The sequence below is a fragment of the Solanum pennellii genome, chromosome 7 (assembly GCF_001406875.1).
Source record: "Solanum pennellii chromosome 7, SPENNV200".
In the NCBI taxonomy this organism is placed as follows: Eukaryota; Viridiplantae; Streptophyta; class Magnoliopsida; order Solanales; family Solanaceae; genus Solanum; species Solanum pennellii.
The window spans coordinates 79,100,013-79,113,053 of NC_028643.1; the positions used below are offsets into that span (position 1 = coordinate 79,100,013).

The 13,041-nt window shown below is 33.6% G+C and overlaps 2 protein-coding genes across 2 annotated transcripts; both read left to right on the forward strand.

Moving 5' to 3' along the window:
• The first annotated feature begins 997 nt into the window (after positions 1-997).
• On the forward strand, positions 998-10,995 carry LOC107026187 (ribosome-binding ATPase YchF). Its single transcript, XM_015227066.2, has 11 exons — positions 998-1,413; positions 2,402-2,590; positions 2,721-2,774; positions 4,021-4,131; positions 6,117-6,179; positions 6,328-6,582; positions 7,084-7,230; positions 7,336-7,363; positions 8,218-8,288; positions 9,551-9,610; positions 10,452-10,995. Exons 1-11 carry the CDS (start codon positions 1,192-1,194, stop codon positions 10,518-10,520), a joined length of 1,269 nt encoding a protein of 422 aa, XP_015082552.1. The 5' UTR covers positions 998-1,191; the 3' UTR covers positions 10,521-10,995.
• A 1,164-nt stretch (positions 10,996-12,159) lies between these two features.
• LOC107025446 (auxin-responsive protein SAUR76) lies at positions 12,160-13,013 on the forward strand. The gene has a single exon (XM_015226234.2). The coding sequence runs from the start codon at positions 12,420-12,422 to the stop codon at positions 12,795-12,797; it is 378 nt and encodes a 125-aa protein (XP_015081720.1). The 5' UTR covers positions 12,160-12,419; the 3' UTR covers positions 12,798-13,013.
• Positions 13,014-13,041: the final 28 nt, after the last annotated feature.

Sequence of the window (13,041 nt, forward strand, 5' to 3'; positions counted from 1 at the left end):
AGGAGAAAATTATTTAAACACATATAATCATTTTTGACAAAACATAAATAATTCAAAAGGAAATAATATAATAGAAACATTATTTCTTAAGGACCTAAAAAAATAAAGAATAATCACTATATAACTCAAAATCCATTAATCTCCATCTCTAAATGTTTTCATTTCATTCTATATACAAGAGTCAAGAAAAATAATAACAAATAAATTATTAGTCCTAAAATGAATCTCAAAGTTAACAAAATAAAATATTATATCTCATAAAGAATAAGGAAAATTACATTTAATCATAAATTCTCCTACATAATCATTTTGGACAAATAATCGATATATATAACTCAAAATCCACTAATCTTCATGCTTGATGTTATCGTTTCATCCTATATACAAGAGTCAAGAAAAATAATAACAAATACATTATAGTCATAAAATAAATCTCAAAGATAACAAAACAAAATAATTTATCTAGAAGAAATAAAAATATGATGACATATTAGCCTTACTTGCTAATTAAAAGTAATATATGAAATAATATTTGAAAAAATAATGCACCTCAAAGCTTACAAATATTGTAACATTTCTTCCACTAATTCTCTATCCAAAGATGATTACAAAATAATATACAATTTTAGTGTGATTTTATAGTGTTAATATAACCTTTCACATTAAATAATTAGAAGTTATGAATATGAAAGGTTGAAGAGGTTATGAATATGAAAGGTTTGAGGGATATGAATATAATTAATACTAATTTAAGAATAGAATTTATATAATTAAAGAGGTATAAGTTTATAAGAAAAAATAATTGAAAAAAATAAGAAAAAATGTCAAGTAAAAGAAGAAAAATAAGAAAAATGAATGGAGGTCATAGAGAGGTGCCACATCACCTCCTCTATGATCCTCATTTATATATATATAGATTTTCCTCTGCTTAAATAAAAAGGCCACATATACTTCATCATTTAAATAAAGGGATTTTAAATAATGCAATGGCAGGGACTAGTTTTGTTTCATTTTCCCAAATTTTTGGGCTCAAATACAATTTTGGTGCAATTATTTGGGTAATTTTCTAATTTTACATGTAGCGTCGTCACTGAGTTGAACCCGAGAAATATTTGTAGTTGTAGCACGGCGATAGATAGCCGCAACGCTGTGTGTACCACTCAATAAGCACTTCAACTTGCTAGTGGTAAAATGGCGAGAATGGCTTGCTCTCAGCTTCTTCCTTCCATGGCAATTCCGCTCAAGTCTTCTTTCCTCAATGGTTCTTCTCACCAGTGGTTACGACTCTCAGAATCTACGCATCCTGTGGTACTCATCAAAAGGCGCTTCTCCGTCGCTAAGATAAGCATGAGTTTGCGAGCTGGCATCGTTGGCCTTCCTAATGTCGGAAAGTCCACGCTGTTCAACGCCGTTGTAAGTCTGTTTTCACAATATATTTCCTTCTGCAAGGACGCAATTGAACGCTTACCCCATATATTTATAGAAATGCCGATAGTCATGCAATTTAAGCTCAGAAAATGGACGTAAAAGCTTAATTATTTAACTACAAGTATGAGTGTGTAGTGAGTTAGATGTTTACTGGAGTGTAAGTATAGTTACTGGTCCTTCTGTCAGAAGGAATTGAAGGTAGATGCTGTTAATTGAAAATTGGATAGCTCTTAAACTGGAAAAGCACAACCCGTAGGAAACTAATGGAAAATTGATGTTGGATATTTTTTTAGATGCTTTTCGTGAGCTGAATTGTTGTACATCTATTTGATAAATGCATAGTGCATATCTGTATGGAGGGTGTTATTCACTAGTTAAAGATACTGTAACTGAGGTTTTTAGTTGATGAACGTGTTATTAGTAATACATGCCGGGGCAAACCATAATTTCCTTGGGAGGTTGATTTTGTGTAATTCCTAGATGCTTCTCCAATATCCAATATTATGCATACTACACATCTATATGAATGATGTTATTAGTTCTACATGTTGGGGAAAAGAAATCATAAAAAATCGTATTACTGAATAATTTGTGTGCTCAGTGCAAGTGTTAAACCAGAAAAATGGTAATTGTTGTGCTGCTTCTTGTTATGGTTGTCGATGTAGATCACCACTGTATCTTAAACTAAAGGTATCTTTGAAGCCCTCTGGCATTAACTGACAGAATGGGTTACGTGTTCAACAGTTTTGAAGTTTTTGTTTGCTAGCAGGTGTCAGCTACATATGTACTATTAATCTGTTACTATGGTCCATTCTCCGTGTATTCCAGTCTAAAAGGCTAAAAAATGGTAGCATATGCTGGAAACTTGACATTATATTGTTGTAGTTTGCTGTCAAATAACTCCTTTTGATTATCTGCTGGTATGTTTGTTGTTGGTCACTTGCCCTTATAGCCATTGCCAATGTTCTTGCAGGTTGAGAATGGAAAGGCTCAGGCTGCTAATTTTCCTTTTTGCACAATAGAGCCAAATGTAGGGATAGTCGCTGTCCCTGATACACGTCTCCATGTTCTTTCTGATATAAGCAAATCCAAACGAGCGGTCCCGGCTTCGATAGAGTTTGTTGATATTGCTGGACTTGTAAAGGGAGCCAGTCAAGGGGAGGTTTATTCTCAATAACCTAAAGTTTCCTAATATCAATTATTAGTCATGTTTTCACTTATTGTATCATTGCATCAGTGGCATTATAAATTGAAGATACAACAATAGCTTTGTTAAATATTTTCTATGGCAGGGCCTGGGGAATAAGTTCTTGTCACATATACGTGAAGTGGACTCCATACTTCAGGTTTATATACTTTCTAGTTCCTTTATCATTGTTATCTGTAATCTTGTGTTACGTTGAAGTCCATGTTAGTTCCCAGTCCACTTCCATGAAAGTAATGATGAATCTATAAGATTGACCTCATTGAAGAGTGTCATTTGATCCTGGTATAAAAACGAGAGAAAAATATTACATAAAATATAGATCTTGATGTATCCCTTTTTGGTAAGTTATGAAGAAAAAGTACTCATTTCTAACAATTTTTTAAAAATAAGTTTTTTAATTTTTTAAAAATGATAATTATTTTTTAATATAAGTTTTTTGATTAATTTTTTTAAATAATAATTATAGTTTTTTTATGGTGCACTTTTTCCTCTCCTATTTAGATAGATATTTTTACATTCCATTTTGTTGGAATATTCCCTAAAATCACTGAAAGTGTGATAAGTATAAAGAGACATTACAGTTTTTATAAAAAAAGATAGTTCAATTTCATTTTTTCCCCTTAAAATTGAAATTAGAGGCATTTAAAAATCATCCATTTTTTGCCTTTACAATTTGTTTTAACAAAAAAACTTTTATTTTCTATTTAAAATAGCTATATTAAAATTCCTGTTTTTTTAATTTTATTTTTAGAGCATATTTTGAAATGTTTTTTGAAAAATTAAAATTCTTGAATAATTGTGGTGCTGACATGTGACACTTTTTACTTCTCCTAATATATATATATAGATTTTTTTTAAAAAAAATAGACAAACACACATATTATACCCGGTAAAAAATTACACTAAGAACTGTAATATGAGCTCCTCCGGTTCTTCAAGAAAATATGTGGGTTCCTCCGATTATTTAAAAGAATTAGAAAAATATTAATAATAAGTTAGAAAATGTGACATGGCACCCCAATAAGAGAGAAATAATGTATTTTTTTGTGTCAAAGTTGGGTGATATTGTAGTCCTAAAACAAACATAAGTGATATTCCTAGGTAATTTCTCAAACATGGGTGACTATCTAGGGAAATTACTCGATTTAATACTTCAATTGCATTTCAAATATGAAAATAATCATTCCAAGGCCTTTTTTTTCTCTTTTGAGTTGTAAGGCTTTATTTTGCTGTTATATTGCAATCCTAGCTTATGAGCATGTAACGACTAAAGAGAAGGAAGAGTGCCCCATCAGTATGCTTTGAGTTCCTTACTGATTTAAAATTTTTTCTGTCATACATTTTCTGTTGTTGCTTGCTGAAAGTGCTTTTGTGTACTATTTTAGGTAGTACGTTGTTTTGAGGACAATGACATTGTTCATGTGAATGGGAAGGTTGAGCCAAAAGCTGATATTGATGTAATCAACTTGGAATTAATATTCTCAGACTTGGATCAGGTACTTGTTACAGTTCTGCTTTACATTTACAGGATGCTAACATGTGATCTTTAAAGAAACTGGGTGAAGGTCTCCAAATAATTAAGGAAAAAAGCAGTTGTCATTGGGATCCATTTAAACTTTTTCTTCCTTCTTATTTTTCACTACAGCTCAGATGGAACTTCATTCCTTTCTGAAATCAGTTCCAGTGGTTCATTTGTCACTAGAATTCATGATAAGGATATTAGCATATGATTTTCATGAAAGCAATGGGTGCTCTTGGTTATTATGCTGACAACCAACTTGTTAGATTTTGTACTGTTGCATTCAGGTTGCCTTTTAGATATGTATTATGAAGAGGTGATATAATCTGTTAGAGAAAACGAGACTGGATGTTTGAGATTTTAATATCTTGCTTCAGAACAGGGTATAGTACTAATGGTTTAAATTGTTATTGAAATATAAGTACGGTCATTTACTTTATGGTGTTTGTTGCTGACAGTGTCAGTTCTAAACATTCAGTAGATATCCTGTGGGTCAGTAATTGGCTAGTGTAGCATACATTATGATAATGAACACTTCTTTATCTTCGGTTAAGGGGAATGATTTTCAATTAAGCTCTATTCAAAGAATTTGGTTTATCACTTGAATCTGCCCCAACTTGCTTGGGACTAAGGTGTAGTAGTTGTTTATCACTTGATCTGCCCCAACTTGCTTGGGACTAAGGTGTAGTTGTTGTTGTACTTAATCTGCAATAAAAAATCTGAGGAATTCTTGAAAAGACTACCACATGTGAAAAATAAAATTTCTCCCATGCAATATGACCTGAAATTAAAACATTTAGTCATGCTTTCGGACCATCTTGTTTTACCTAATACAAATTTGCCTTCAGAATCTATGACAAACACATTTGATTGGAAAATAAAGAAACTGAAAATTAACTGTTGTCATGTAGTCTACTAAAAATCTCAAAAAACATTAGTTTCATTACTATAAGGGATGAATATAATTCTCCTTTATAAGAATATCAGGTGGAGAGGATTTGTGTACCCTATCATACATAAAGTCCTCCTGAGTTGATGTCTATATTTTAGGCGAGAATAAATTGAATTACTTAAAAATGCAGATGATTTATTTTAATATAACTCATTTTGTATTTTGAAATCAAGCATTGTTTCCGGGAAGCCAGTAGACCAGCTGATAAATTGGCAAGCCTGAGCCATAATTTTGAGTCAATCCATGTCTTCAACTCTCAAACTGCTTTTCCCAATCATGTAAAGGGGCTATTCAATATGGACAGATGGGATATTCACTCTTTCAGGATAAAAAAGAACAAACTATCTCATATCATCTATGGTCCACCGACCACCATAGGTTTTGATTATAATCATATTTTTGACTAAAGTATAGCTTACTAAACTCCCCTCAATGATCTTGTACAAAGTTTAGTATGCCAAACTCAATTGTAAGTTGTTGCACATCAATGATCAATGGAGTTAATTTATTTTAAAAAAAACTCATTTTGTTTGGGCTCAAGGAAGACAATGCTGCAGGATAAGAAGAATTATGTAGAATAAGAAATGATCATGGGAATGACTGGAACTGTTCTGCTGATCTTAAGTTATTTATAGAGAGGCAGTCACCTACCCTAGCCTCCTCATTTGTCTAACATAAACTAGGGGTATAGCTCATGGAGATGTATGCAGATAAATGGAGAAAAAAGAGGACATAAGATGCTTTTTATTAAAATGGACTAAAATACAGATTCGAATGCATGTGATGATGATTGTATTGCACGAGAAGTGTATATGAATAATAGCTTTTTACGTACCTATGAAGCATGCATGACAGTCTCATGATGGTGTCAGAAAAATGCACACAAGACAAGGGATGTGGATGATATATTTTTTCTTTTTTTTTCAACTGTAATTTTGTATTCTTTCTTCTCCTTGTAAAGTTTCTAGATATGCGAACCAACTAACGACACTAAGTTTACAAGAATGCAGATTGAGAAAAGAATGGAGAAACTCAAAAAAGGTAGAGCTAAAGATTCACAAGCTAAAGTAAAGGTAACCTTATCTTTTAGTTTCTGGGAGATTAAGTGAGTGGTTCATCCTTGCAAGGTTTTAAAATGTTGATTGTTGTATGATTGACATCCTCGTAGTTACATTACAAACGTTGTCGTTGGGGATGTCTATTTTAATATTATCGTTTCAGGAGGAAGCAGAAAAGTCTGCCTTGGAGAAAATACAACAAGCACTACTGGATGGAAAACCAGCACGATCAGTATCTTTGTCGGAGTTTGAAAAGGATGCTATAACACAACTTTGTCTTCTAACAATGAAGCCTGTCATATTTGTGGCAAACGTAGCGGAATCAGAGGTAGCTGAACCTGAAAATAATCCTCATGTGAAGGAAGTAATTAAAAAAGCTGCTGAGTTAAATTCTGGTGTGGTAACTATTTCAGCGCAGGTCAGTTGACATCTTTCACTTTTCCCTTTTGTATTTGAATCAATCAAAATTCATGCTTATTTCATTTCAGGGGGAGATCTTTATCCTAATGCTCTATTGGAAATTACTTTAATTGTCATATCTAGTTGTGGTCCTCGATACAAGTCTAGAAACTCTCTTTGTTAAAGAAGGTGATATGAGTCTAGAAGCTCTTATGATAAAATAAATACCAGAAGGAAATTCGGGATGTGTGACATTACCTTTCTATGAGAGAAGGGGTGAAAAGCATGAGCTGACCTTCATGGAAATCGGGACCTGTCAAGATCTCGTAACTATTTTAGGTAGAGGAGCTATTATTTACCAACTTGTTTTCTTTGCCATATGTATTTTTAACTTTTTCCACCTTTAGGGATTCAGAGTTATGATGTGCTAAAGTGAATCTAGCTTTCTACACGATAAAAAATCTCTGTGGAACAGAGGGTTGCTTCCAGTTGCTACATATTTCTGGTCTTCCTATTGCAGGTTGAGTCTGAGCTATCTGAACTTCCTTTAGAAGAAAGAATAGAATATTTGAAATCGCTTGGTGTCAATGAAAGTGGCCTTGGAAATCTCATCAGAGAAACTTATGGTCTCCTAGGGTTGCGTACATACTTCACTTCTGGCGAGAAGGTGAAACAAATAAAAGAGCTTTAGTGATTTTTGACTGTCGGCGTAGTTTTCGCCTTTGGGTACTGTAGTGTATGAGTATTGAGTTTATCATTGGTTAACTTGCAGGAAACCAAAGCATGGACCATCCTCACAGGTTTGCACTATGGTTTCTCTATTTCAATCTTTTCTTAAAGTGAAAAATAAGCAGTTCTGGTCCCTCTCTTATAGTATTTTCCAATATTGGTACTTTTTTATCTGGCTAAGCACATAAAACCTCCACTTTTCCTGTTTTTGCTCTTTTAATTCTATTGTTAATGGCACTTGTACAAGTTAATGGAATCTATTTTGTTTCCTTGTCTTCAGTAGCTTTACTTAAATGACAACTTAGCTTTTCCTATTAAATACCTGTATCTTTTCCTCTGATTAAAATGTTTACTTTTAATCATTTAAAAGGTGGGAAAAGGGGAAGCGCAAAAAAGTCATATTCTTCATGCTCATGCTTGTTGTTTTCTATCCCTCCTCTCACATTGTCTCTACAAGGCTCATTCATTCAACCAGCAGCCTTCTCACTTATTCTCCTTCTCCAGGCTGCTGCCTTTTCTCTCGTTTGACAGCTCCTGCACATGAAAGTTCTTCTTCTCCCTAGTTCATTTTCTTTTTCTGATGCTGGACTCTTCCTTGTTGTGGGTCAATTTTCTCGAGAAAAACATTCTGGATGGTTGTTTAGGTCACTTTTAAAGAATAACAATAAGTTTTATGTGCTTAAAAAATAGAGGGACTAAATTTGGAATTTGCAACAGAGGGACTAAAACTGTTCTCTAAAAATTTCCTTTACAGGGAACTATAACTGAGTCACTTGAGCTTCTAGAAAAGAATGATAATTCTTTTGTATTTTGCTAAGACTGGGTACAGATTTCACTATTTGATAGGCTCTTGACTGACCATGTGGTATCTATCCCTTCACATCCTTTGTCCTGAAATGTTTGTCTAACCATTATGATTATATAGGAATGACTGCTCCCCAAGCAGCTGGGGTTATTCACTCCGACTTTGAAAAGGGCTTCATCAGGGCAGAGACGGTGAGTATCATGTAAAAATAGGGCAAGTCATAAGAAACAGTAAACTATGCTTTGGTTACTCCCAAGAATTTCAGCATGTACATTGTTTTTGTTTTAGAGGACGACCATATACTCAATATTTCTGATAAAATTTAGTAGGCATGCATATATATCCTAAACATCGTGAAGGTAATGATTGAGAGCTTAGAGCTTCATATTGGTTAGATCATAGATGATGAAGATATGCTGACAGTGGTGAAACTTTGTACTTTTGAATACAAATTGATGTGATTGATCTATTAGTGGTTTGTCACCTTAGATGGATAGAGCATATGTCAAAGCAAGTTTTCACATAAATGGTGGAGTTTGATAAAACTGTTTTGTTATGTGATATGTGATTATCAGTGACTATGAAGAATTGAGTCTATTTTCGGCTGGAAATGCAAAATTTACTTACATGGTTATAACTTGTAATCATGAGTCTGCATTTACCCGTTTTACCAGACATAGATATTCTGTTTAAATGTTATTTTGGTGCTGCTAGGTTTGTTTGTGCATAAAATAATAACTAAGAGATGTTCAAATAGTAGCTTTTGATAGGGTGGATCTTAGCTCAACCAACAACAAATATGAGCGAATCCAAACTAACTAGGCCGCTCACATGAATCCTCAGCATCCAGTTAGCTTCATTCAGACAAGTAGTAGTGGATATTTTAATCCTTAATAGGATGGATCTTAGATCAGTTGATTTAGGATTGGTTTGTTTGATTGTGAATTTGAAGGTTAGATCCATTATGTTGCCCTTTTTATGCTTAATCGTGTGGTTGTCTTTTGTCTTTCATTTCAAGTAGCCCAGAAACTCACCACACTGATTATGTGGAACTAATAGAACTGTCTTATGGGTGCTTGGAGTTATTTTGCTCATGGAAGAAAGCTTAACTTGCCACAAACTAGATGTTGGAAACGTTTCAGCTTAGTTGACCATCCCCTTCCAGCCTCATATGCACACCCAAGACTGGATGATCTTGTTGTGAAGTGTGAACAGACTCAACCATGGCTAACATGGAACTATAGTAGTTATCCTTCGTTATTTTTAGGAGAAATGAGCCTTAGAATTAAACATATTCAATGATTTGTCATCTAGGTGTGTTCTTATTGTCTTGGTATGTTATTAGCAGAGTGTTTTTTCACTATAAGTTTTTGAATGGTCTTTCCCTTTACCTTTTAATAAAAAAACTTTTTTTAATGTTTTTAAATGGTTTGTCGACTTCACTTCTTTGCAGGTTGCTTATGATGACTTTGTTTCTGCTGGTTCTTTTGCAGCTGCAAGGGAGAAAGGACTGGTAAGTTGGCACTTTCTGATCATTTATGGTTCTTGATACTGTTACTTCTGTATTTTTGACCTCAGATGTTGGGAACTATGTAAAATGTCTTTGTAGTATTTGATTGAGACTGTAAAGCAGTATATAACCCATTGATAGTCTACCTGAACCAAGTGTATGATTGAAATTTGAAAACTAGCTTTCTTTTCAATTTCAGATATATCTGAACCTAAATAGAGTATTTCCCCATGGGCCAAAGGTACCCTCAGATATTCCTTGGCTACCTGAAATGTCTCGAGGAATCAGTTAAAACTTAGGACTCGTGATTGCAGTGTAATTTCAAAAATAGATAAATATTTAAAGTACCGGTAAATAAGCTAAATATTTCAATTTTAGCTGTTACAAAACTTTATTTAGAAAAAAGAAACCCTTAAAATAACCTTAGAGTCTATCTTTGGCTTGTAAGCACATGTAGTGGTTACATTAAAATACCTTCCCGAAGCAAAAAGCTTAGCCAAACACAAATAAAGAATCCATGGTTGTTTTTGGTGTCATTTCCTGATTATTGTTGATTGGAACCTTTTTAAATTTTTTAGTGAACCATTATCATTATCATCTCAATAACCTTCTTACTTTGGCTCCAGCACTTAAAAATTAAATGTTCATTGCCTACCCTATCCCCAAATTGTAATGAGGCTGCTAATCTCATGTAACTTTTACTAGTAAGTAGTTTTCTTTCACAAAGATAATTACTTGTGTAATAGAATGTAAACAGTGTTTCTATGTGAGCACTAAGTCTACTGACCCGTGCAAACAAGAGAATAGATCAAGCTGGTTACAGGATTTATCTCTGTGTATGCAGTTGAGGTTAGAAGGAAAAGATTATGTTGTGCAAGAAGGGGATATAATGCTGTTTCGGTTCAATGTCTAATTGAAAAACAGTTGGTGAAAGAGATTTCACGAATTTTTATGTTGTGTTCACGGTCGTTTGAACCATTCAGATTTCTGAGACAGCAGATTTTGCTACAAGAGGTTTAATGGTGAAGCATACAATTTATGAGCTAGCCAGGTTTGTGAATTTTAAGGCACTGCAACTGTTGCTGATGAGATAGATTTATGGTTTTCACTCAGCCGCTACAAATCTCAATTTTGGCTCGTCATGTAACATTCAATGTCCATAGGTCATTCGACTTTGTGTAATATTATTGTAATTCTTTCACTCCTTATTACCCTCCCCAATACGCCTTAGATGGGCTCTGCAATATGATTTTAGCAATAAACGGAAAGAAGAAGATTCAAAAGTAGAACTTTTGTCAGTTTGATGAGTTCTGAATTGTCCAAACAGTCCGCGCATTCATATAATTCTATAGCTTGAAAGCTTAGCTGCATAAATTTCTCATTGCTCATTTTTCTTGTTGATTTCATTTGTGTGAGAGCATAAATAAATAGATCTTGGAAGCTTGACCAAACAAGGATAAATGTATAAGGCGTCCTGCTTTTACTTGCTGTTTCCACAGTTACTATTTGTCTGTTACTATTTTCAATTAGAATGTCTAGTTTTTGCTGTGGTCAATTATTCACACCATTTGATATGCTCTTTTGCTTGGAAGCTAAGATGAAAGGGGTCTTTGTTTCCCTTCTACCAGCACTGCGCAGGTAAGGCGTACCTATTCTTTTATGATCTAGTCACTGAATGTTCAATAATCAGATAGCAATGACATTTTGTAGGTGGAATGTAACTTCATCTTTAGTTTATTGGGTTTATTATGTATGAGACAAATAGTAGGCGTGTTTGGTTCCCTCATTCGTTTATCTAACTACTAAGACAACACGATAATGATTGTATTATCTTATGAAATAATTCAGTCCTAATCGACGAGATTTGTTTTTGTTGGGTAGGATTCTCGTACAAGTGAACCAATTGCGTTTTGTTGATCTGTCCAAGTGGTTGCCTTATCAGCAAATGCTTTGGCATTTTAAAAGGAGATCCAAAAAAAAGGACAAAAGGTCGAAGACAATATCTAGTAGTATTCCTTGGAAATAATGCAGGTAGTGAGTGACACACTTAAAAAATAAAACGACATGGATTTATAGAACCGACAAAGATATTGGAGATATGTACGCATGAAAGCACTAACAATATTAATATCCAGTCAAAGGATGTGCTTCTATCAATCCATGGGCACTTTTATTGTATTAAAAAAATAGGATGTAATCTATTCCAAGATCTGTTGGTGCCCACTAAAACAATATCTCATCTTCGTTGGTATACGAGAGCTCTATTACAGTTGACAACTCTGGGGAAATGGGAAGGTGGTTTGGGAAAAAAACCCATTTGTAGTCAATAAAACCATAATAGTAACTCTATGAGTATTGAATTTTAAGATGTCAATATTTAATGAATTTATACATGATTTAGGGTTCAAGCTATTGAGTTATGCTATCTGCCCGGGAAAGTCATAGACCATAAAAGAATTAATCCCAACAGGCATATAAGTATTGTAGATTGCATAGGCAAGTTCCTAGTTGGTTAAAGAGCTAATTCCGGTCCATTAATCACCTTAATTATAGTAGGCCATACTTATCTTTCTTCCAAAGACACAATGAATAAAATCTTGATCGCATGAGACCCCATCTGAAAGAAAGACTAAAAGATAGCTTGTCTTTGTCATTTGAAATAATTTAGGTCCCCAATTAGAACCATGAAACAATGACCTTCCAACCATATTCACCTTTCCATCTCTGCAATATTCATCTTCTCAATATCATATTTAAGTATTTTAATTAATGAAACCAAGAAGGAAGGAAGGAAGGAAGAAACTAAGAGAAGATGAAGAAGCTGAATTTGTTATTGAGGAAGTGTAAGACTTTGTCAAGGCAACTAGGAAGAAGCTCATCTTATAGTAGTTTAAGGTCAAAATCTACAAGAGAAGATTTTTGGAATGTGGAAGATAATATGGAAGATTTTGAGACAATTCTTGTTGGCAACTCAAGAAGGAAATATGTCATAAAATCAAAATACTTGAGCCATCCACTATTGAATGCTCTAATAGAGAAATCAAAGCAAAAGCATGGGGAAAAAGATCATCTTTCCGTTAAGTGTGAAGTTGTGCTTTTTGATCATCTTCTATGGTTACTTGAAAATGCTGATCCTATCAACCTTAATTCTGATTCATTTGAGGAATTGGCTGATCTATATGTTGTTTAATGTGAATAATTTCATTATTATTCTATTATTTGTTTTTCATTTCTCTAGTCAAAAATATGATTTTTTTCCCCTGTAATTAGTCGTAATAAGTGTTGAGGAGTGATAACATTCTCATAAAAAAATGAAGGATATTAGATTTCTATTATGTATGCATTTTCCCATTGGTTTACGGCTCTCAGTATTCTTTATTCAAGTTGTTGATATCCAATGTAAGAATTATAAATCCATTGTGTTTGGTAAATTG